The sequence below is a fragment of the Diceros bicornis genome, chromosome 5 (genome assembly GCF_020826845.1).
Source record: "Diceros bicornis minor isolate mBicDic1 chromosome 5, mDicBic1.mat.cur, whole genome shotgun sequence".
Lineage (NCBI taxonomy): Eukaryota > Metazoa > Chordata > Mammalia > Perissodactyla > Rhinocerotidae > Diceros > Diceros bicornis.
This window is the reverse complement of record NC_080744.1, coordinates 81,149,898-81,174,871: the sequence shown is the minus strand read 5'-3', so window position 1 is coordinate 81,174,871 and position 24,974 is coordinate 81,149,898. Positions and strand designations below refer to the sequence as shown.

At 38.4% G+C, this 24,974-nt stretch overlaps 1 protein-coding gene across 8 annotated transcripts in view; it reads right to left on the bottom strand.

Annotated features, from left to right (window-relative positions):
• The window catches only part of ADAMTS17 (ADAM metallopeptidase with thrombospondin type 1 motif 17), a 420,881-nt gene extending 397,642 nt beyond the window's left edge, over positions 1-23,239 (bottom strand). For 3 of the 8 annotated variants that reach the window (XM_058542330.1, XM_058542329.1, XM_058542331.1), the window contains exon 1: positions 22,871-23,237. Coding sequence is in view for 1 of the 8 variants with exons in the window: in XM_058542336.1 (XP_058398319.1) it covers positions 23,022-23,055 (34 nt within the window). In the remaining 7 variants the exon portion in view is untranslated. Of the gene's footprint in view, positions 1-22,870 lie in introns of all 8 variants that reach the window. The other 5 variants (XM_058542337.1, XM_058542333.1, XM_058542327.1 and 2 more) reach the window with 4 other exon arrangements.
• Positions 23,240-24,974: the final 1,735 nt, after the last annotated feature.

Here is a 24,974-nt window from a genome sequence, read left to right as displayed (position 1 = left end):
CCAGTTTTTCACTATTAGAAATAAAGCCTCTATGAACATTCTTATAAAAATCTTTATATGGACATATGCTTTTATGTCTCTTGGGTAAGTACCTAGGAGTGAAATGGCTGGGTCATTTGTTAGATGTGTGTTCAACCTTTTAAGAAATGCTGAACTCTTTTCCAAAGTGGTTGTACCATTTTACAATCCTACCAGCAGTGTATGAGATTTCCACTTGCTTTACATACTTGCCAACTCATAGAATGGTCAGTCTTATTTTTTTGTGTGTGAGAAAGATCAGCCCTGAGCTAACATCCAGTGCCAATCCTCCTCTTTTTGCTGAGGAAGACTGGCCTGGGCTAACATCCGTGCCCGTCTTCCTCTACTTTATATGGGACGCTGCCACAGCAGGCCCTGACAAGCAGTGCCTCAGTGCGTGCCCGGGATCTGAACCTGCGCACCCCAGGCTGCCAAAGCAGAGTGCACGCACTTAACCGCTGCGCCACTGGGCCGGCCCCAGAATGGTCTTTAATTTGAGACTTTCTAATACATGTGTAGTAGTGTGGTTTTAGTTTGCATTTCCTTAACAAATGATCATGCTGGGTATTTTTTTATGCACTTAGTTGCCATTCATCTATCTTATTTGGTTAAGGATCTGCTCAAATCTTTTGCCTATTTTAAAATTTGGGTCATTTGTTTTCTTATTATTTAGGCTTGAGAGTTCTTTACGTATTCTGGATAGAAGTCCTTTATTAGACATGTGATTCGAAAATATTTTTCTCCCACTTTGTAGCTTGTCTTTTCATTTTCTTAACAATGCCTTTTGAAGAGTAAACATTGTTAATTGTGATGAAATCCAGTTTACCATTTTTTCTTTTATGGATCTTGCTTTCAGAGTTATACCTAAAAAATATTTGCCTAATCCAAGGTCACAAACATTTTCTCCTATGCTTTCTTCTAGAAATTTTATATTTTTAGGTTTTACATTTAGGTTTATGATCCATTTTGAGTTAATTTTTGTATATTGTGTGTGATATGGATTCAAGTTCTTTTTGTTTTTTGATGCAGATATCCAATTTTTCCATTACCATTTATTGAACATTAATTTTTTAAGTTAAACCAGCCTTGCTTTTCTAGAATAAACTTAATTTGATACGATGTATTTTTAAATATATTTTGGGTTCAGTTTGCTCATAATTTGTTTAGGATTTTAATATTCATGTTCATGAACAAGATTGGTCTGTAATTTTTCTTTCTCATGGTGTTTTTGTGAGATAATCAAGATTATTATGGTCTCATAAAGTAAATTGGGAAGTGTTTCCTCTTTTTCTGTTTTCTCTAAGAGTATGTATTGACTGGCATTATTTATTTCCTAAATTCATCAATGAAACCATTGGATCTGCAGTGTTCTTTGTGGGATGGTTTTAACTAATAATTTAATTTTTATACAGTTATACGATTATTTGATCCAGAGCCCAAACTTGACCCTGACTAATACAGAGTATAATTTCTGATCACAGTGCAATCAGCTAGAAATTGACAACAAAAGTGTTACTAGAAAATTTACATATGTCTAGAAATTAAGAGATACACTTCTCAATAACCTATGGGTCAAATTGAAACCATAATGGAAATTTTAAATTAAATGACAATGAAAATACTGTGTGTTAAAATTTCTCTGATATAACTAAAGCCCCGATTAAAGGGAGAATTTATATTGGAATAGAATAAGGGCTAAAAAAGTCTATAAACACCCATATCAAAATGTTAGAAAAAGAATAAAAGATTAGAACCCAAATAGCTACAAGAGGAAATTATAAAGATAATAGTAGAAATTAATGAAATAGAAACAAACATGCATTACAGACAATCAACAAAGCCAAAAGTAGATTCTTTGAAAAGACTAGTAACATTGATAAACCCTTGAAAGATTGATCAAGAAAAAAAGACACAAATAACTACTATCAAGTATGAAAAAGAGCTATCACTACAGTCCTACAGACTTAAAAAGGATTCTGGGAGGAAACTGTGAACTTCTTTATGCCAATAAATCTGAAAATTTAAATGAAATGGACAAATTACTAGTAAAATACAACGTTGACACACTAATACATTAAAATTTGGAGAGTTTTATAATTATTAAAAAAATTGAATCCATTATTTAAAACCCTTCTAAAAGAATAAGCCAAGCCTACGTGGCTTGACCAAAGAGTCCCAACAAAAGTCTAAGAAAGGTCCAATGCCGATCTTCCACACGTTCTTCCAGAGAATAGAAAAAGAGATAAACATCCTAACTTGTTAAGGAAATTATAAATACGAATAATAGTTCCATGACCAGACATTGTAACGAGGATTATAGACTATGTATATGTCTTTCTTGCTTGCTCTGTGTGTGTGTGTTTATACTAACTTTAATTTCTTCTTTTCTGGTTGCATCTTGTTAGGCAGAAGCATGATATTGTTCTTGTTGTACGGAATTTTAAATATGTGTATAAGGGTACGTGTGGGCGCTAGTTGTCAAAGGGATAGACTGTGCCAGTTACTTACCTTTATCTCTCAGCTCCAAATCCCCCCTCTAAACTCGTGATGCACTGTGGTCCCGGGGCTGGGTCTCCAGACCCCCTTGCTGGTTGGCTTCCCGTTAGGTTTGCCAAGGGGAACAGTTAGTAGGGCACGAGAATGCAGAAGGAAGTGAGAAGGGAGTTTCTTCCTGTATTCTAGCTTCTATTGGCAGCAGCTGACAGCCCTGGCCTGCGTTCTCAGCACCAGCTTCACCTGAGCCCTTCAGAAATGCCAACAGCAGCCAGGTGGTGCCCCTTTGAGAAACAGAGTACCACCCTCTGCCTGTTTCACCTGCCAGCTTGGGCTTCCTCTTCAGAGGTTCCAGCACCCACTTGTCTGTGTCTACATCTCAGAGGTCCAAGCACCAGCCACAGGGCCCCCCTCTCCTCAGTGGTCCAAGCAGCAGCTGCCAGGCCCTGTCACCTACCTAGAGTTTGGGGGCCAGCTGTGCAGAGCCAACTCCCCAGGAATTCATTCATTAGTCCCATGCGGCCTCTCCTCCAAGCAACTACATTCTGGAAAAACTTCACCTCTGCTTCCTGCAGTTATTATCTCTGGGTAATTCAGTGCCCCCTTTTGGCTTTTCTCAGCCCTTCAACACTTATTTAGCCAATTCCCTGCATTAAATCCCGTCTGTTTGAAATACCTAGTATGATTTCTGTTTTCCTGACTGAACTCTGACTGACACACATTTCCTGTGTTCCTCGCCCATAGATTCAGCAGGAGCAGGGATGCGGTGTCTCGTTTTACATTTTAACCCCTGGACTGACAAGTAGTGGGCCTCAATAAATATGTTTTAATCACATCAGTGCAAAGAGCATGGTTCTTGGAGATCAGCCAAAAGTACAGATTTAAGTCTAAGGTCTGCCATTTACAAGTTGGGTGACTTCAGCCTATATTTTGGGAATGAAGCTAGTATTTGCTAAGTACTCTGTGTCAGGAGCTTCAAAAGACATCTCATTTAATCCTTACAACATACCTCAGAGGAAGATGTTATTCTTACAAATAAGGAAATAGAAGCTCAGGAGGATGAAGAAGCTTCCCCAGGCTGCATATCTCATAAGGGGTGTGCTGTGGCTCCAACACGGGGCTGCCTGACTCCAGACACCATGCTCTGTGCATCTCACCCAGCTCCTCACCAGCCTCTGTTTCCTTGTCTGCAGACTAATGAAATGGAATTCATCATTTGGATGAAATTATACAAAATATCAGATGAAATTATATAAATAATTTTGAATCCACTCTTTTTTTAAATAAAATATCTGCAGCTTCAGTATTTTCACCTTTGTAACAAATTCCAAGCAACACTCCTACTTGTGGGCCTGGCCTTCCCATACCTTGCCGTGTTGGCCACCCTGCACAGTCTATTGAGTTGCCCTGGATGACTTGCCATCTGACTTGTTCCCCTCTGATCCCCAGCCTGACCCCAGTGTGGCTGTCTTTGGATGCCCAAGGGAACGGATTCTTCTGCTTCTGCAGAGAATAACTCAGCTGGGTCCAGGTTAAGGGCTCCTGATCATGAGCGTGTAGGATACAAATCCAGAAGCCCTTAAGTGGTATTGGCAGCCTAGGGTAAGAAGCACTGAGCTCCGTTTTCAAGGATCAGGTTCATATTCTTGGACCCCAATGTAAATGTTACAAAGGCCTTCCTTTCCCCTCCCTCAGAACAGCAGCATCAGAAAGCCTGGGATAGGAAGAGACTTTGAGTCCCAACCCAGCAGCCTCTGAGGAAGGGGAGGATGCAGGTGAGCTCCATTTCTGCTTTACCACGTCTGTTTCAACCCAATGGGGCTGTTGCAGAAGAAGCCCAGGGATGCGGCCCAGGGTGCCTGTCTATCACTGGGTTTGTTGACTGACATCACAGCTATAAAGAGAAAGGGCACCCATGAAAGACCAATCACAGGCACTGGGGACCCATCTGTTATCCCGAATGGTAAGGCAGACCTGGTAGCAGTGAGTTCCAGGGGACCTTTCCACCACCCACAGAGACCAGTGGGAAGAGGACATGAGAGGTGATACCCAGCCCAGAAGAACAGCCGGCCAAGGATCTCAAGCCCTTTTGTCCCAAATCCCAGACTAATTGCTGGGCACCCAAGGTAGCTGCCCAGGGATGGATGTCTTCTCAGAGCAGCCCTGGTCAAGGCTCTCTCGTTTACTTCTCTCTCTGTTGCCTACTCTCTCTCTCTCTCTTTAAAAAGTCATGGATTTTGTCTTTTTTTTTCCTCTTCTCCTTAACAGGAACTTGAGGGCCACCTTGTGGAAGATTTTATTCACAAGGACAAAGGAGAATTCGGCAACTTGGCCAAGGGCCTATTTAAAGCAACAGGTCGTACTTGGGGAAGCAACTGAGACAACAGCCCAGGAGGTGGTGGGGGGCGGTTCTCTGCTTCACTGGGACCAGAGGAGATTTACTTGTCAACTGCCTGACATTCTCCGGACCAGAAGCCTTTGCTCACTGCCTGAGAGAGGCTGAGTCACTACTTGCTCACAGGTTCTGGGGCTGAGCCGCGGCTCTTCACGGGGACTCAGGGATGCCAGCAGAAGAGGCTGTGGGGGGATACAGCTGTCACTGGGGAAGGGGTGGGGCAGAGAGCCAAGAAAATTGCCAAAGGAAGCAGCCTGCTCGCAGTGTGGGGATTCAGAGCCAAGCCTTGAGGGGGAAGGTGTGCGGGTTCCCTTTCAAATTTCAGGTGGGAAAACTCCAACTACTTTGCATAGACTCCACCAATCCTGTGTTCTGGCCAGGCCCCTGCTGCTATAGTAAGGGGCTGAGTCCTTTACCAAAAGATGAAGGAGGATACATCTCAAGGGTGACAGGTAGTACTAGGCAACTCTCCTCTTCTCGCTGAGCTTAGGTTTTCTCATTTAAAAATCCACTCCTCCAGTGATTCTCAGTGATGACCTGTTGTTTTCCTACTGCCAGATACAGAAAGTAAAGCTCAACAAAACTGTCTTGTTGGAGGGGACAGTGGAAGATGGAAAGACAAAGCGTGGACTTTCCCAGAGGCATCAGGCAGTGGGGGGAACCAGCTCCCCATAGAATCGGTGGGAATCCCCCGGCCTCCCTCAGGGATTTGGTTTCGCCTCTGCAATTGCAGAACATATGGGGGTTTCCAAGAGAAAAGCAGACCTAGTTGCTCAAAAGTATTCCTAATGGCTGCAGATTGAGTATATAAGATTGAGTAAATATAAGAAAAATACCCAATTTATACTATTTAAAAAATATGTCAGTTGACCCCGGTTATGCCCTCTTTTTCCAAAGGAGCACCTTCCCAATTAGGCAGACACCAAGGATTATATATTAGAAACTTTAAACAATTCCAGTTCCCTTTCTCAGCTTCTCTGTGTATAGACATTTCAAATGGAAAAAGGAAGGACTAATCTTCTTCAAGGCCCTGTCAGAGCCAAATGTTACCCTGTAGTCCATGGTCTAGGCCGTCCTGAGCAGGCAGGCTCCCTGATGTGAGCCAGAAATCTAACAAGATTGAAAAGTAGGAGACTCTTGTTGATACCGGAAATTATCACCTCCCACATAATATATATATAAAGATAACCATTAGGAAATCTAACACAACTGTAAAGCTTCCAGATTGGCAGAAGGAAAACACATGCCCACATGCACCACAAAACAGTCCCTATAGAAAAGACAGAAAAATTAAAAACTGAAAATAAGAGAGAACTTAGAGAAAATGTAAGTATTATATCAATAAATATAAACTTATTAAAATAAAACACTTCTGGACAAGATGGAGTAAATGCTATATTCCTTATTCCTCCTACTTAGTACAGTTAAAAACCCTGGATGTGATATATCAAACAAGCATAAGAAGACACTGAAATATGGAGAAAAGAAGACAGGCTAGCTAGGGACCTCAGGACCTAAGGAACAACACAGGGGTGAGCTCCTTGGGTTTTCTTTCTGCCTCATGTATTCAGGACTGCATGCTAGAGAGGTTGGCAAACCAGAAATACCAGTGGGCACAGACGGCCCTCCAGAAAGCCTGCTCTCTTTGTCCAAAAGACTAGGAAAGGGAGCTTAGCAAGACAGAAAACTTTGACAATAACTTCTCTGCTCCAAACACCACGGAAAAAAACTATGGCATCACCCCCACTTCTGTCAGCAAAAAATAAGTGGAGGATTCTAGACTTTCACCAGCTGTAACAAGGCCCACCACTCCCTCCCCACACAGGGCTAGTGTCAGAGAAGACCCAGAGTGGGGAGCTGAGACTTTCACCACCTTCCAATGATAATGAGTTCTCACCCCACTCTGCAGAGTCAGTGGAAGCCACACGGGGAAGCACTGAGGCACCCCTGCTATCCAGGGTGGCGTCAGTGTATCAGCACACAGCTGGTGGGGGAGCCCGAGCTCCCACCTTCACCCAGTAACAAGGTACCCTTCTGCCCCTGGGTGTCAATGAAGTCAAATTGGGGAACCTGGACTTCCACCTCCACTGGGCAGTAAGGAGGCACCGATAAAATAGATCTAAATAAGATCCAGAGTCTCAGAACACCATACCCAAAGTGTTCATGATATAATCGAAAATCACTTGTCAGGAAAATCTCAACTTGAAAAAGAAAAGACAACTAACAAATGCTAATACAGAGATGACACAGAGGTTGAAATTATGTGATAAGGAAATTTAAAAAGAAATTTTAATTTTGAAATAAGTATAGATTCACAGGAAGTTAGAAAAAAATATACAGTAGGTCCTGAGCACCGTGCACCCATAATGATGGGATTTTGCATAACTACAGTACAATATCAAAACCACGCAGTTGACCTTAGAACAACCCACAGAGTTTATTCAGATTTCATCAGTTTATATGCACTCACTTGTGTGTGTATGTTCTGTGCAATTTTATCACATGTGTAGCTTTGTGCGACTATAATCACAATCAAGATCCAGAACTATGCCTTCGCCACAAGTCTCCCTTGGGCTACCCTTTTATGGCCACCCCTCCCCCCAACCTCTAATGCCTAGAAATCATAAATTTGTTTCTCATATCTATAATTACATTAATTCAAGAATATTATATAAATGAAATCATTTAATATGTAACTTTTGGAGATTGGTTTTTTTCGCTCAGCATAATTCCCTTAAGTTCTATCCTAGTTGTTTCATTTATGAATAGTTTATTCCTTTTTATTATTGAATGGAATTCCATGGTATGGATGTACTAGTTTGTTTAACCATTCACCCACTGAAGGACTCCTGAGTTGTTTCCAGTTTGGAGTTATGAATAAATCTATTATGAACATTTCTGTATAGATTTTTGTATGAACACATGTTTCCACTTGTCAGGGAAAAAATGCCCAAGAGTGCAGTTGATGGTTCATATGGTAGTTATATTTTTAGTTTTTAAAAAAATTGCCAAACTGTTTTCCAGAGTGGATTACCATTTTACATTCTTACCAAGAATAAATGAGTGATCCAGTTTCTCCACATCTTCACCAGCATTTAGTGTTACTACCACTTTTTGTTTAACCCTTCTGGTAAGTTTGAAGTGCTATCTCATTGTGGTTTTAATTCTCATTTCTCTGATAGTTAATGATGTTGAACATCTTTTCATGTGCTTATTTGCCATCTGTTATCTCCTGTTTGGTGAAATATCTTTTCATGTCTTTGCCTATTTTCAATTCCATTGTTTGGCTTTTATTAATATTGAGTTTTGAGAGTCCTTTGTATATTCTGTATACAAGTACTTTGCCAAATATGTGATTTACAAATATTTTTTCTCAGTCTGTAGTTTGTCTTTTCATCCTCTTAACAAGGTCTTTTACAAAGCAAACCTTTTAATTTTGATGAGGTCCAATTTATCTATTTTTCCTTTTATAGATCATATTTTTGGTGTCAAGTCTAAGAATTCTTTGCCTAGTCCAAGAAATTGAAGATTTGCTCCTATGTTTTTTTCTCTAAAAGTTTATAGTTTTACATTCTCAGTTTAAGTCTGTGATTCATTGTGAGTTAATTTTCACATAGGTGTGATATTTGGGTTGAGGGTCATTTCAATGTCCACTTGCCCCAGCAACATTTATTGAAAAGGCTATCCTTCCTTCACTGAATTGCTTTTTCACTTTTGTCAAAATAAGTTGGACATATTTGTTTGAATGTATTTCTGGGTTCTTTATTTGGTTCCACTGATCTACGTGTCTACCCCTTTGCCAATACTACACTGTCTTGGTTACTGTAGCTCTATAGTAAGCCTTAATAGTAGGTAAAGTTATTCCTCCCACTTTATTCTTTTTCAAGGTTGTTTTAGCTATTCTAGGATCATAACTTTCCATAAAAACTTTAGAACAAGCTTATTGTTCTAAAACAAACAAAATTTGATGGGGGTTTGATAGGAATTTTATTAAATCTAGAGATCAATTTGGAAAGAATCAACATCTTTACTAAGTTGGATCTTCGAATTCATACATACAGCATTTATCTCCAGTTTTTAAGTTTTCTTTGATTTCCTTCCTGAGCGTTTTGTAAATTTTAGCATACAGATACTGTATGTGTTTTCTTAAGTTTATAGCTAAGTTTTTCATTTTATTTGCAGTGATTATAAATGGTATTATGTTTTAAATTTCTGTTTCCATAAGTTCATTTTTAGTAAATAAAATGCAATTAATTCTTTGTGTGTTAATTTTTTTATCCTGTAACCTGCTGAATTCATATATTAGTTTTAGGAATGTTGTGGGGATTTTGTAGATTCCTTAGTATTTTCTACATAGAAAATAATGTCATCTGCAAATAAGCAGTTTTATTTCTTCCTTTTCAATCCGTAAGCATTTTATTTCTTTTTCTTGCCTTATTAGAGTGGTTAGAACTTCCAATACCATGTAGTAGATAGAATAAGAGTGTTGAGAGAAGACATCCTTGCCCTGATCACAATCTTAGGAGGAAAGCATTCTGTTCTTCCATTAACTGTGATGTTAGCTGTAGGCTTCTTTGTAGGTGCTCTTCATTAAGTTGAATCAAGTCCCCTCTATTACTAGTTTGGTGAGAGTTTTTATAATGAATGTTTGTTGGATTTTTGTCAAATGCTTTTCCTGCATTGATTGATATAGCATATGATTTTTTTTCTTAATCTGTTGATATGGTAGATTACAGTAATTGATTTTGAAATATTGATCTAGTCTCACATACCTGGAATAATCCCACTTGGTCATGGTATATCATTTTTAAAAATACATTACTGGATTTGATTTGCTAATTTTCTGTTGAGGAATTTTGCATCTAAGGTCATGGGAGATTTTGATATATAGTTGTATTTTCTTGTACTGTCTTTGAGGTAATTTGAGGTAATTACTTGAGGTCATACTGGACTCATAATGAGTTCAGAAGTGTTCTCTCCTTTCTATTTTGCTGGAGGAGATTGTGTAATATTGGTGTTAATCTTTTAAAATATTTGGTAAAATTCCCCAGTTAAACTGTCTGTGATGGTATATTTCTTTTCTGGGAGCTTTTAAATTATAAATTCAATTTCTTTTATAGATACAGTGCTTTTCAAGTTATCTGTTTTATTTTGGCTAAGTGTTGGTAGGTTGCAGTCTTCAAAGGATTGATCCATTTCTTCTGAATTATCAAATGTATGAGTATAAACTTGTTCATGGCATTCCCTTAATATCTTTCTAATGGCTTCAAGATCTAGGATGACAGCACTTATATTATTCCTGATATTGGTTATTTGTGCATTCTCTCTTGTTATCTTTTTTAGTCTTTCAAGAGGTTTGTCAATTTTATTGATTTTTTCCCAAGAATCATCTTTTTGTTTCATTGATTTTTTTCTATTGTGTTTCTGTTTTCACTTTCATTCATTTCTACTCTCATTTCACTGTTTGCTTCCTGACAAGGATTTTAAAGTAGCCCTCAATGAAATATGCTTCAAGGATCAGTTACAAACCTACTTGAAACAAATGGAAAAATGAGAAAGTCTCAGCAAAGAAATAGAACATCTCAGCAAATAGAAGATATAAAGGAAAACCAAATGAAAATCTTAGAATTGAAAAATACAGTAACCGAAATTTAAAAACTCAGTAGATGGGCTCAACAACAGAATGGAGAGGACAGAGGAAAGAATCCACAGTCTGGAAATTAATACAATAGAAATTGTCCAGTTTGAACAACAAAGAGAAAATAGAGTGAAAAAAAAGCAAACATGAACATAGGTAGCCTCAGGGACCTGTGGGAGTATAATGAAAGAGCTAACATTTGTTTCATTGGAGTCCCAGATGGAAAGGAGAAAAAGAAAGAGGATGAAAAAGTATTCAAGTAAATAATGACTGAAAATTTCTCAAATTCAGTAAAAGATATAAACCTACAGATTTAAGAAGATAAGCAAACGTAATACAGGATAAACCCAAAGACATTAATGTCAACACAAGTCATAATCAAACTTTTAAAACAAAAGACAAAGTCTTAAAGCAGCAAGAGAGAAATGACACCTACCAATAGGGGATAAATAATTCAAATAACAGCAGATTTCTCATCAGAAAACATGAAGACCGGAGGGAAGTGACATGACATTTTTCAAGTGCTAAAAGAAAATAACTATAATTCTATAGTTATTTAGTTACATAATTATTTATTCTATAATTCTATATCCAGCAATGTATGACAATACATTAAAAGGATCATACACCACGACCAAGTGGGATTTATTCCAGGGATGCAAGGATGGTTCAACATTCACAAGTCAATCAATGTGATACATCACATTAACAAAATGAGTAATAAAAATCATATGATCTTCTTGGGATTTGACAAGATTCAGCATCCATTTTTGATTAAAACTCTCAATAAAATGGGTATAGAAGGACAGTACCTCAACATAATAAAGGCCACATATGACAGACTCACAGCTAACACCATACTTAATGGTGAAAAACTGAAAGCTAGCCCTCTAAGAACAGGAACAAGACAAGGATGCCCACTCTCGCCACTCTTATTCCATACAGTATTAGAAATCCTAGCCAGATCAATTAGACAAGAAAAAGAAATAAAAGGTATCCAAATTGGAAAGGAAGAAGTAAAACTATCACTATTTGTAGATGACATGATTTCTTTATTTCTTTTTTTCTTTCTTTCTTTCTTTGTGAGGAAGATTGTCTCTGAGCTAACATCTGTGCCAACCTTCCTCCACTTTGTATGTGGGACGCTGCCACAGCATGGCCTGATGAACAGTATGTAGGTCCACACCCAGGATCCAAACCTGTGAACCCTGGGCCACCAAAGCAGAGCGTGTGAACTTAACCACTATGCCATGGGGCTGGTCCCTGCAGATGACATGATTTTATATATAGAAAACCCTAAGGAATCCATCAAAAAACGATTAGAAATAATAAACAAATACAGTAAAGTTGCAGGGTACAAAATGAACATACAAAAATCAGTTGCATTTCTATACACTAATGATGAACTGGCAGAAAGAGAAACCAAGAATACAATCCCACTTTCAATCACAACAAAAAGAATAAAATGCCCAGGAGTAAACTTTACCAAGAAAGTGAGAGACCTGTGCACTGAAAACTATAAGACATTGTTGAAAGAAATCAAAGATGACACAAAGAGATGGAAAGATATTCTGTGCTCATGGATTAGAAAAATTAACATAGTTAAAATGTCCATATTACCTAAAGCAATCTACAAATTCAATGCGATCTCTATCAAAATCCCAATGACATTTTTCATGGAAATAGAATAAAGAATCCTAAAATTTATATGGAACAACAAAAGACCCTGAATAGCCAAAGTGATCCTGAGAAAAAAAGAATAAAGCTGGAGGCATCACACTCCTAGATTTCAAAATATACTACAAAACTGTAGTAATCAAAATAGCAAGGTACTGGAAGGAAAACAGACACACAGATCAATGGAACAGAATTGAGAGCCCAGAAATAAACCCACACATATATGGACAGCTAATATTTGACAAAGGTGCCAAGAACATACAATAGAGAAAGGAAAGTCTCTTGAATAAATGGTGCTGGGAAAACTGGACAGCCACATGCAAAAGAATGAAAGTAGAGCATTGTCTTACATCATACACAAAAATTAACTCAAAATGGATTAAAGACAAATGTAAGACCTGAAACCATAAAACTCCTAAAAGAAAACTTAGGCACTATGCTCTGTGACATTGGTCTTAGCAGTATCTTTTTGAATATATCTCCTCAGGCAAGAGAAACAAGAGAAAAAGGAAACAAATGGGACCACATCATACTAAAAAGCTTCTGCACAGCAAAGGAAACCAACAACAAAAAGAAAAGACGACCTACTAATTGGGAGAAGATATTTGCAAATCATATATCTGATAAAGGGTTAATATTCAAAATATATAAAGAACTCATACAGTTCAACAACAAAATAACAAACAACTCGATCAAAAAATGGGCAGAGAATCTGAATAGACATTTTTCCAAAGGAGATATATAGATGGCTGTCTTGACATGAGTACAACCATGTTTGGCCGCTCCATTGACCTACAGCCACCAGCACAAAAAGAAATATAAAAGCTGCTTTCTGTGTTGTGGGAACTGGCCTTTTCCCGGGAACTGACCTTTCTCTCACAGAGGGAGTTGCAAGTTGTAACATTTCAAGGCTCTTGAAACGTCATAGCACGGGATGGACTGACCATCTGTGCCGGGCTGGGACGATAACCAAAGAGAACAATGCACGTACACAACTACTGGGCCGGGATGTTATCCAGGGGGCTCAATGCACGTACGCCACTGATAACCATTTTGTACATGGGAACACTAAATGCTTGCTCTGCAAACTCTATAATTGCTTACTCTGAAAATTACTGATGATATAAAAACTGCTGGAAACTGAGACCCAATGAGAGTTCCACCTATGGAAGGGACACCTTGCCCAGGACGTGTGATCCTTGCCCAGCCGCGTCAATTGACAGGGCTCTCCCAGCAGTGGGGCGTAAATGTTATGAATAACTGATTTGATATGAAGTAATTGATTTGATATGAAGTAATTGATTTGATATGTTCTCTTTTCGGTCAACCTGGTGTTTCTCCTTCTGGTTGATTTGTGTCATTTCTCTTCAGCCCATGTGGGTGTTTTCCCTTTCCAGTCGGGCTGATATTTTTTTCCCTCTTAATATTTGACCTATTTGGATCTGTTTGCAGACTGTCACCTTTACTATCCTCTATATAATAAAATATACCTTCAGTCCATTTGTTTGGAGTGGAAAGTGTCTTTTACGTCTCCGATCGAATCCCCGAACCTCTCATAACAATGGCCAACAGGCACATGAAAAGATGTTCAACTAATTGATGTTCACTAATTATCAAGGAAATGCAAATCAAAACTACAATGACATATCACCTCACACCTGTCAGAATAGCTATTATTAAAAAGACAAGAAATAGCAAGCATTGGAGAGGATGTGGAGAAAAGGGAACCCTCGTACACTGCTGGTGGGAATGTAAATTGTTGCAGCCACTATGGAAAACAGTATGTAGATTCCTCAAAAAATTAAAAATAGAACTACCATATGATCCAGCAAGTCCACTTCTGGGTATTTATCCAAAGAATACAAAAACACTGATTCGAAAAGATACATGCACGCCTATGTTCACTGCAGGATTATTCACAATAGTCAAGACTTGAAAGCAACCTAAGTGCCCATCAACTGATGAATGGATAAAGAAGATGTGGTATATATAAATATGATGGAATACTACTCAGCCACAAAAAAAAGATGAAATCTTGCCATTTGTGACAACATGGATGGACCTTGAGAGTATTATGCTGAGCAAAATAAGTCAGACAGAGAAAGACAACTATGTGATCTCACTTATATGTGGAAGATAAATAAACAAACACATAGATACAGTGAACAGATTGGTGGTTACCAGAGAGGAAGTGGGGTGGGTTGAGGGGAAGGGGTAAAGGGACACATGCGTACAGTGACAGATGTCAACTAGACTTTTGGTGGTAAACATGATACAGTCTATACAGAATTTGAAATATAATGATGTACACCTGAAATTTATATAATGTTATAAACCAATGTGACCTCAATAAAGAACTAATAAAATAAAAAGAGAGACATAATCCAAGAGAAATAAAAACATATGTGCACACAAAGACTTGTATCTGAGTGTTCATAGCAGCTTTATTCATAATAGCCAAAACTTGAAACAACCTAAATGTTTACCAGCGGGTGAATGGATAAACAAATTGTGGTATATTCAAACAATGGGATATTAATTAGCAATGAAAAGGAATGAACTACCGATACATGCAACAACATCAATGAATTTCAAAATCATCATGCAGACCCAAAGAGTCCATACTGAACTTTCCATTTCTATGAAGATCTCAAAAAGATGAATACAATCTATAGTGATAGCAGATCAGTGGTTACTGAGGGTTGATGGGGGGGATTGATTGGGAAGGGGCTTAAAGGAACTTTTTGGGGTGATGAAAATGTTCTATGTCTTGACTGTGGTGATGATTCTACAGATGTACACATTTGTCAAAACTCATTTAACCATACACTCAAAATAGGTGCATTTTACAGTATGAAATTATATCTCAATAAACTTGTAATTTAAAAAGAAAAAATAAAGTGCATTTGTTATTAGATGTGCTGATAGATCTTGTTATTTAATGTGTTTAAAAAGAAGCACGTGTTATTATATTACAACTTTATTTTTTGGAATATTTTGATAACTTCATTTCAATACAATAGATTGCCTTTGTAACCCTATGTCTTTTATTTTATACATTAAAAAAAGAAAGAATCTTAGAACACCATAGGAAGGAAGAGAAAATAATTGAAAGAATAACAACATGGGTGAATACAATAGATTCTTTCTCTGTTCAAGTTTTCTAAATTGTGTTTGATAATTGAAGCAAAAATTCTAACCTCTGATATCGTTCTCAAAGTATACAGAGGAAATATTTAAGACAATTATATTGTAAATGAGAGATGGTAAAAAGACACAGAAGGAGATAAGATTCTCGCACTTCACTTGAACTTGTAAAATGTCAACACTAGTGATAAATTATGTCTGTATAATGTAACACTCAGAGCAAACAATAAACAATAAACAAAACAGGAAAGTAAAAACAAGAAGGAATCCTCCAAATTTCTCTTTACAAACTCAGTACATACTTATACAAAAACCATTAAGAACACGAAATAGAGGGCCAGCCCCATGGATTAGCAGTTAAGTGCACGCGCTCTGCTACTGGCGGCCCGAGTTCGGATCCCAGGCGCGCACTGACACACCACTTCTCCGGCCATGCTGAGGCCGCGTCCCACATACAGCAACTAGAAGGATGTGCAACTATGACATACAACTATCTACTGGGGCTTTGGGGAAGAAGAAAAAAAAAAAAAAAGGAGGAGGATTGGCAATAGATGTTAGCTCAGAGCCGGTCTTCCTCAGCAAAAAGAGGAGGATTAGCACGGATGTTAGCTCAGGGCTGATCTCCCTCACCAAAAAAAAAAAAAGAACACGAAATAGAAAACTGTAGAAAAATATTTTTATGAAAATCCATGCTAAAATCTTAAACAAAATGTTAGCAAAAAAAAAGATCTGTCAGTAAATTAAAAAACAACACACTGTGACCAAGAGGAGTTGGCCCCCTGAATGCCAGGTTAGCCCTATAGTAAGAAACTGGTATTATCAGATTAACAGGGCAAAGAGCAACGACTAGATTGGCACCCCAAGAAATGCAATTCAACACCCATGCCTGATTTTTTTAAGTTAAAAAAAAGCCTTAGGAAGAGCTGAAAATCTATTAGAAACATGAGTGAAATGTCAGGTTACACAGCTAACGTACAAAAATCAGTAGCTTTTATAAATATTAAAAAAAAAGAAAATATAAAGGAAGTAAAAATGTTATTTACAATAATAATAAAAAAGATATATTACCTCAGTATAAAGGAAATGTTTAGGGTCTATATGAACAAAATCTCCCAGTTCTACCTAGAGACATAAAAGAGAATTTAACTAAATAGGAACACACAGCTTAGTCTTGGATAGGAAGATTCAAAATGGTAATTTGTCAACTCCCCTAAATTAATTATAAATTCAAAGCAACCTCAAAATAGTATACCGTCAGGATTTGGGGGGGAACCTAACAAAAAACTCTAGAATTCATCCAGTTTCTAGTTTATAATAAAATAAATGTTGGGAATAAAATAAACTAAAATAAAAATGTGAGATGGGCCAGTGAAATTCAGAAATAAGAATAAAGATGGGTCACTAACCAAACCATATTAAAACATATTATAAAGTTATACAAATTAAAACAATTTGGTATAGGGTAAGTACTTTGGTGAAGCAGAATGGAAGTTCAGATAGGGCCAAGAGACACAAAATACATATGGAAATTTAAGGGTAGCATTTCAAACACAAGAAAAAAGAAATAGCATTCAGCAAATGCCTTGAGGGACAGTTAACAAACCATTAAAAAGAAAGAAAGAAAGAAAAAAGAATCCCTCCCTACCTCGCCTCTTACACTAAAATAAATGCCAGACAGAGCAAAGAATCAATGAATCCATGTAAGTTGTAAAAAGAAGCATGAATGGTTTTATGTATAATTTTATTTAGGGAAGACTTTCCAAGCAGGAAGCAGACTCTGTAGACTGTTAAGGAAAAGATTGAAATATTTTATTACAGAAAAAAATTAAAATTCATATATGCCTCCTCTTACCCCAAACACTGCTTATGAAGTCATAAGACCAAAGGCAAACCAGGAAAATTTTATGTTACATATGATAGAAAAGAAGCCAATCCCCTTAATTTAGAGTGAGCTCATAGACATCTATTGTTACTGCCCAACGTGGGGCCTTCTGCTCGCCACAAGACATGCCAATAGTCAAGAGGCAATGAGGTACAGGACTTTTTTATTACAGCTTGCCAGCAAGAGGGAAGATGGCCAACTAATGTCTGAAAAACACCATCTTAAGGAGCACAAAGTCTTACAGCAGTTATATAGGCTGCTGCGTTATAGGGGAGGGGGTTAGGAATGTTGACCTTCTGGTCTTACAGACTGGGAGTCGCCACACCAGATCTTTCAGTTTTCATTGATGATGGCTATTAGCATAGATTCTCTGGGTCGGGGGTCATCACATTCCTAAGGAACTCAAAAGAACAAAGTTATCATCTTATTGTAGCTGGGAGGTACATGCACAAGCAGGGGGCGTAAAATCTACAGAGCAGTCAGATCTCCTGGAGGGTGCAGATCCAGCTGGGTTAGTTTGTCAGAGGTCATTCAAAGTTACAATAGGGTTTCTTTTCTACAATGGCTTGCCTCATGTCAACCTTGTCCTGAGCAGTATCAGTTCACCCTTTGCTGTTTTATCCCTCAATCTTGAGGGATATCTTGTTGTTCCATCTTAATGAACCAGTCTCTTAGTAAGACAGTGATGCAGGTGGGCTCCCAAAGTTAGGCCTATATTGTGGAAGCAAGTAACCAGGTAATTAATAAGACAAAAATAAAAACAAAGTTATTGGTGGGAGCAAATTATAAACCATTTTCCGAGTTCAGAGGACAGCCAGTCAAGAAGATTTCTAGATGTCCGAGTCAAAGCATCTGTTGCAGCTTAAATGTCTCTGATGATGTCATCGGGTATTCAGGTAACTTTCTGAGTGGCTTACATTAGCAACAGGCATGAATCTCTCTTAAGTTTATATCAAGTCCACCAGCTTCAGTTTGTAAGCCTTCAGGAAAAAGGGCAGGTTCAGTTCGCAGTGATTCCAAGTGAAAATGACAGAAAAAAATTGAAAACATTAGTTTGGAGATTTGTAGCCAGATATTTCAAGAGACTAGAAGAATTCAGGATCCAGTCCAGTTAACAGATATAAAACAGAAACCTCAAAGACAATTATCAGAACATCCACAAATGTGTATTATAGTTTCTATTGAAACATAATTTTTCTCTCTAAAATCACCCTCATTTTTACCAAGGATAGTTGAATTAAGACTAACTGGTTTACAAAATAAGTTTAGTTTCAATGAACTTGGCCCAATTATTTACATAAGTACAGCAAGAATAGCCACTGATTATATAGGCTCTTTTAAATCTGCTCTGCTGGAACTTTTTGTAAGGAATCTCAGATTGAACTTCAAAGGCCTCTCAAGGCCAGGAAAGCCAAGCCAAGGACTTTGTCATCAGACTCCACCTGAAATACCTACAGATTTGGGTGAATTCCTCTCTTCTCGAGGTCTCCCAAAATATTTTGAGGTTCCTTGCATCTGCTAGATAAGTGACATTCCTTACTTATCCAGTAGGTGCTGCTTGGAACACTGAACATAAGGTACCAGGCCAATAATTCCACGTGGCTTTATTCCGTAAAGTCCCATCCTTGTCTCTCAAAAGCTGTCTTGTCACATTCCAGTCAAAGCTTTGGTAATATGGCATGTTATGAGGAGAACAGATTCTTATTCAACTTATGCAAATAGCTATAATACCATGAAAATAACAATACTCACTCACTACGAGTTTCCAAATCCTGGAGGGATCAGGTAGGGAGAAAGAGATAGATGTTTCAATTCTGCTTACAAATGTATCATTTACCAAAGTGCCATAAGTTATAGCTAGCTCAGGAGGAAAGAGAAAAAGTTTTTCTTAAATCTGAAAAAACAAAACACTAAAAAATCAGCAATATTTCAAATGAAAAATCATAAAAATTATAATCATTCTCATCAGTTCATTCAGTCCTGTGTAATCAATTCTTGATCTTAATCTTCTATTAGAAGTTTTATGAAGTCAGCAGTTTCTCTGTTAGAATTCTGTTGTTTCTTACTCAGTTCAGTTTTATGATCTGAAAGTTTATCAAAAGCCTGTATTCTACAGTAAGCGCCAGAGTCCTTTCCACGAATTTCTCTGAAGATGAAATACATTTTGCAAAAGCATCAGAGCAAAGAAATAACTGTGTGTAACCAACAAGACCCCAAAAAGGCAATTGACAAAATTTGGTTAATTTTTGTCACATACACTACTTTAAAATAATAACCAGAACCAGACTGATAACCAGGACAGATCAACATTTCAGTAATGTTGTACAATTTCAAAACGCCTATATCAATAACATTCACCCACATAATACCACCTAATCACTTATTTGACAATGCTTCCCATATAATTTAACATACCAAATAAGCCTAATAAGTTTAGCCTCTTCCTCCTTATAGGAAGAGAACAAACTTCTTTGAGAATTCCCAGGGCACTTTGAAAATTCTCAAAGGAAAAAATGCAAAAAAAGACTTTATTTAAGACGTGAATTTTGGGGAGCCTGTCAAAAACATAAACAGTCAAGGGGAAACAGAGCATTAACAGTCCAAAAAGCCTTAATAGAGAGACCTCAGTCTTTTGAACATAGGAAATTATTTTAAGTTTTTTCTGTCTTTTAGGTAGACTTACTCAAAGGTAAAGAAAAATCCTCTTATAACCTCTTTATCAAGTTCAAGAAAATTATCCTTTTAAGAGAAAGAAGACCAAATTTTAATTTTGTACCAGCTTACTTTTGATATTAAAACTTATTTACTTAATTGGATTTACTTTAATTCCAGCCAACTTGACCACGCATAGAACTCTTTTTCCAGAATTCCTCTTCCATAAACCTTCTATGACTTTCTTTTTACATTCAGAATTTGTCCCATGCCTTCCTTTCTTCCCTTCTAGTACTTTGGGACAAAGTTATCTTTCTTAACCAACCATTCCATTCTTTGTATCTTTTTTTACGGAAAATGTACATCTTACTTTCCTTGTATACAGAGCTGTTTTCCTTATTAATTTTTAGTAACTTTAATCACATACATTAATTAGAATTTTTTAACGCTTATAGACTTTGACTTCTAGGTAAAACTAAGTAAACAGTTACAAACTTTCTTTTACATCAGCATTCTGTGGCTTGGCAAATTTATTTCTTGGCAAATTATTGGCAAACACTTTTCATAATTTCTGGAAACATGTTACTTTATAGTGCAATCTCTTAAAAAAACACAAGACATGTTTACTAATAGACCCAAAACACCTTTTAGTTTTTCTGTAATAAGCCAAAAGTAGATAAACTTAGATATGTTTAGCAATAATGTTTCAGTATTTTATCTTATTTGAAAATGACCCAGATACTCAACAAACTTTTATCATTAATTTAGCAAAAACTCTAAAGTTTTGTTACCAAAAAGAATTTGGAAGCTGTTTTTTCCAATATACAGATCATAAAACATAATTATTGTACCCAAAAACTCTTACTTATTTTCATCCATCTAAATCATTTGTTTCCAACAATTGTCAATCAAACCAACAAACTTAAACCAGCTTGCATTTACCAAAGATTAATTTATATCACGTTAACTTGAAAGACGTTTGGGTTAATTTCTATTACATTTAGAATTTATATAAGCGCTTACTTTAAGCCGATTAAAGAGAGCTCTTAATTTTGACCATACCATCCGGAGGTAAAATATCACACATTTGTAACATACTTATAGACACATAGTCTCCACAGCTATGGTTTTAAAATTACTGCCATGAATCAGGTACAGTAATACAAAGCTCCCTAGGTATGAATCCAAATTTTTGTTTTAAGCCTTTTTACTATTATTTGTGGAGAAGACACTCGAGATGCTAGATTTTTGGCCAGGGTGCTCTTATGGCTGTTTTTGGCCTTTTTACTCTTTTTTTTCCTTCAGTCCTAGGAATTGGTGTTGAGCTAGATAACACTTCCCAGAGAGGCGAGGTGATAATCCTTTCCCCGATAAAGGAACCGGGTGGAATCTGGACTGCTTCCAGAGCTGCTTTTCCAGTCTTACAAGGATTTTTTTTTTAAAGGACAATTGCTCTTAATTTCTCAGAAATTGGGTTGTAACTGAAATGACATTATAGGTTGATCTACCTGTCCAACTTCATCACAAAGGTGCAGAGAAACCACTCAAGTTTTCCCCAAGATGAAGTTTCTGGGGCATAACCCATCCAATAGAAATGGTTTCCAATCAGTTAAAATGCATCCGAGGGGTGAGTCTCTGGGGATGCTTGGGGCATTCCCCATGGCGGTAAAGCCAGTGTCCCACTGACAGCAGCCCAGAGAAGGGTGCAGAGCCCCACTGTGGGCTTCAATACAGCTATAAGATTTAGTCAAGTCCCACTCAGCCCAGGCACTTAGTCCTCAAGCCAGCACAAGGCAAGCGAGGGAGGCAAGAGGCAAAAGCATGGAGTGGGCTGGTGGGCTGGGCCTCTCAAAGTCGAGATTGAGAGTTAAGTCCCTGGCAAAGGTTTTCAAGTTTTCAATTTTACAGAAGGTTCAGCTTCTGCTCAGGTCCAGCCTGAACTTAACCTCGACTTGGTGACAACAGAGGAGGTGAGGAACAAAACAGAAAAAGAAGGGAAAGAAGTGATCAGGCCTCGCCCTCACGGCTTCTTCCCAAGAGTTATCAAGATAAGGGTCACACAAACAACAGTTCCTGTGCCAGGGCACACAACCCCGGCAGGACAGTTTACAGAATAAATTACAGAACTCCTGTCCCCATAACTGACTCAGTAGGCGCCTAAAATACTCAACGCGTTCTTGACAAGAGACAAAACAGCGTTCCAGATTTCAGTCAAATGACCAAGGGCCAACCTGGACTCACTTCAGGTGCCCCAAAACCAGAGGAGAGCTCCCAGGGGTGCAGCTTGGACTCTCCAAAACCAGAAGGCAGAGGAGAGCTTACAGGGGTGGAACTCAGACTCTACTAAACCAGAAGCTGCAGCCTTGTCAGTCAAAAGACTGACCCATGGGCCAACCTTAAATCACTCCAGGCGCCAAACAGATTAACAGAAACCAGAAACCAGAGCCGTCAAGAGAAGGCACCTCTCTTGGGGTCTCTGGGGTGATCAGGCCCAGAAACCAGAGGTGAGCTCCCAGGGGTGGAGCCTTGACTCTTTAAAGATTTCTTTCTTGATTCAAAAGCTCAAAAGGAGCCCAAAGTGGCCACTGTAACTTTAAATTATCCCGGGTTATCTTGCCAGCTGTTTACAGTTATGTCCATTTAAGGGGGCTTTTCCCAAGGTGGTGCAACAAACAAGGTAATTTCTAAAGAGAGTTTGTTATGATCACCGAGAAACTCAGTCCCCAAACAGCCAGTTTTAAGCTATTTACCAACACAGACACAGACAAACCAGACATACCAGCGAACTAGTTCCCAGATTTAGGGTATAAAGTCCTACAACTGTTCCCACTCCAAGTGCGCGCCCAAATGGTCCCATTGGAACCCAGATGGCCCTGCTGCAAACAGAAGTACCCCAGACAGCCCTGTGTAAACGGAAGGACCCCAGATGGAGGAGGAGAGAGTTCATGAGTGTCCTCAAGTGACTTACCCTATTCCAGATTGAGCCCGTGCACTCACCAGATGTAGCCGTTTTTCTTCCTACCACAATCAGCGTTAGGAGGCATCCGGCGTCAGTACGGGAAAACAGGTAGGGCAGATCCCCGAGACCAAGAGAGCCTCGGTGGCCGCTAGGGACTTACCCAACAGGTTGCCCATCCAAGGTCGGCTGGCCATGAGCAGGACTTAACGTCCCATCTGGGTCACCAAATTGTTACCGCCCAAACCTGGGGCCTTCTGCTCGCCACGAGACATGCCAATAGTCAAGAGGCAAGGTGGTAGGAGAAAAAGGACTTTTTTATTACAGCTTGCCAGCAAGAGGGAAGATGGCCGCCTAATGTCTGAAAAAAAACCATCTTAAGGAGCACAAATTCTTACAGCAGTTATATAGGCTGCTGGGTTATAGGGGAGGGGGTTAGGAATGTTGACCTTCTGGTCTTACAGACTGGGAGTTGCCACACCAGATCTTTCAGTTTTCATTGATGATGGCTATTAGCATAGATTCTCTGGTCAGGGGTCATCACATTCCTAAGGAACTCAAAAGAACAAAGTTATCATCTTATTGTAGCTGGGAGGTACATGCACAAGCAGAGGTCATAAAATCTACAGAGCAGTTAGATCTCCTGGAGGGTGCAGATCCAGCTGAGTTACTCAGAGGTCATTCAAAGTTACAATAGGGTTTCCAATGGCTTCCCTCATGTCAACCTTGTCTTGAGCCAGTATCACTATAAGGAAAAGAACACTGACCCAATAGAAAAATGGGTAAGCAAATCAAACAAAGGCAAATGCTGCATCTCCTTCACATTAAAGAGATGTGAATCAGAGCAACAATAAGATATTAAACCTTTAGACTTGCAAAAAGGTCAAAGGTTGATGATTCCCATTTCAGAAAAATGGCTATTCTCAAACACTGTCAGTAAAACTTAAATTTGTACAACTTTTTTGGAAGGCAATTTGTATCTATTAAAATGAAAACTGCATGTGTCTTTTGACCCAGAAATCCCACTAGTAGACATTTACCCTGCGGTAATTAGGAACAATAAGAAGAGTTAACATTTATTGAGTGCTTGCTATATGAAGGAGGGGTAAAAAATGCTTTATGTGAATCATTGCATTTAATCCTCAAAATGACACAATGCAGAAAGTTCTGTGCCCATTTTACAGATGAGTAAACTGAAGGTGAAGAGATCAAGAGACTTGCCCAAGGTTACACAGTAAGTAATACAGTAGGGATCTTAACCCAGGCAGCATGGGTTAGGTACTTCCTCCCAAGGATGTTCATGGCAATATTGTAAGAGCTAAAAACTAGAAACAATTCAAATGTCCAACAATATGAGACTTGTTAAATACTTGATGATAAATTTCTGAGGATTACTGGGCAGCTCTTACAGAAATGAAGTAGATCTCTATGTGCTGATATGGAAAGATGTCTATAATGCACCGATGAGAAAAAAGCAAAGAGCAGAACAATGTGTAGACTTAAAGTGCCAATTTTTGTGTTTAAAAAGTATATCGTAGGGGCCGGCCCGGTGGCGTAGTGGTTAAGTTCACGTGCTCCGTTTCAGCGGCCTGGGGTTCACAGGGTCAGATCCTGGGCGTGGACATACTCACTGCTCATCAAGCCATGCCGAGGTGGAATCCCACATAGAAGAGCTACAGCTCTACAACTATGCTACACAACTATGTACGAGGGCTTTGGGGAGACAAAAAAAAGAGGAAGAGGAAGATTGGCAACAGATGTTAGCCAAGGCTAATCTTCCTATAAATAAATAAACAAACAAATAAATAAAAAGTATATTGTATAGTGCTGCCAGTAGCCTATAAGGATGGAGCCTTACCACAAATAGTTAAAGGCGCCCCCTCTGGGTGCTCACAGTTCTAGAGCACACACAGAAGGTGCTTCTATGTTTTAGTTTTCCCCTCATCCGGGCACATTAGAGCAAAGTTAACCTAAGTATTTACTGAGAACCCAAACCACCTGCCCTCACGCAGCTCACTGTCCCCATTAACATGACTACTCCATTGTCTTCAGTAGCATAAATTTATTATTCCAGAAGACTTTTGCCAGGCAAATAACTGTACTTGTCATTCTAGGA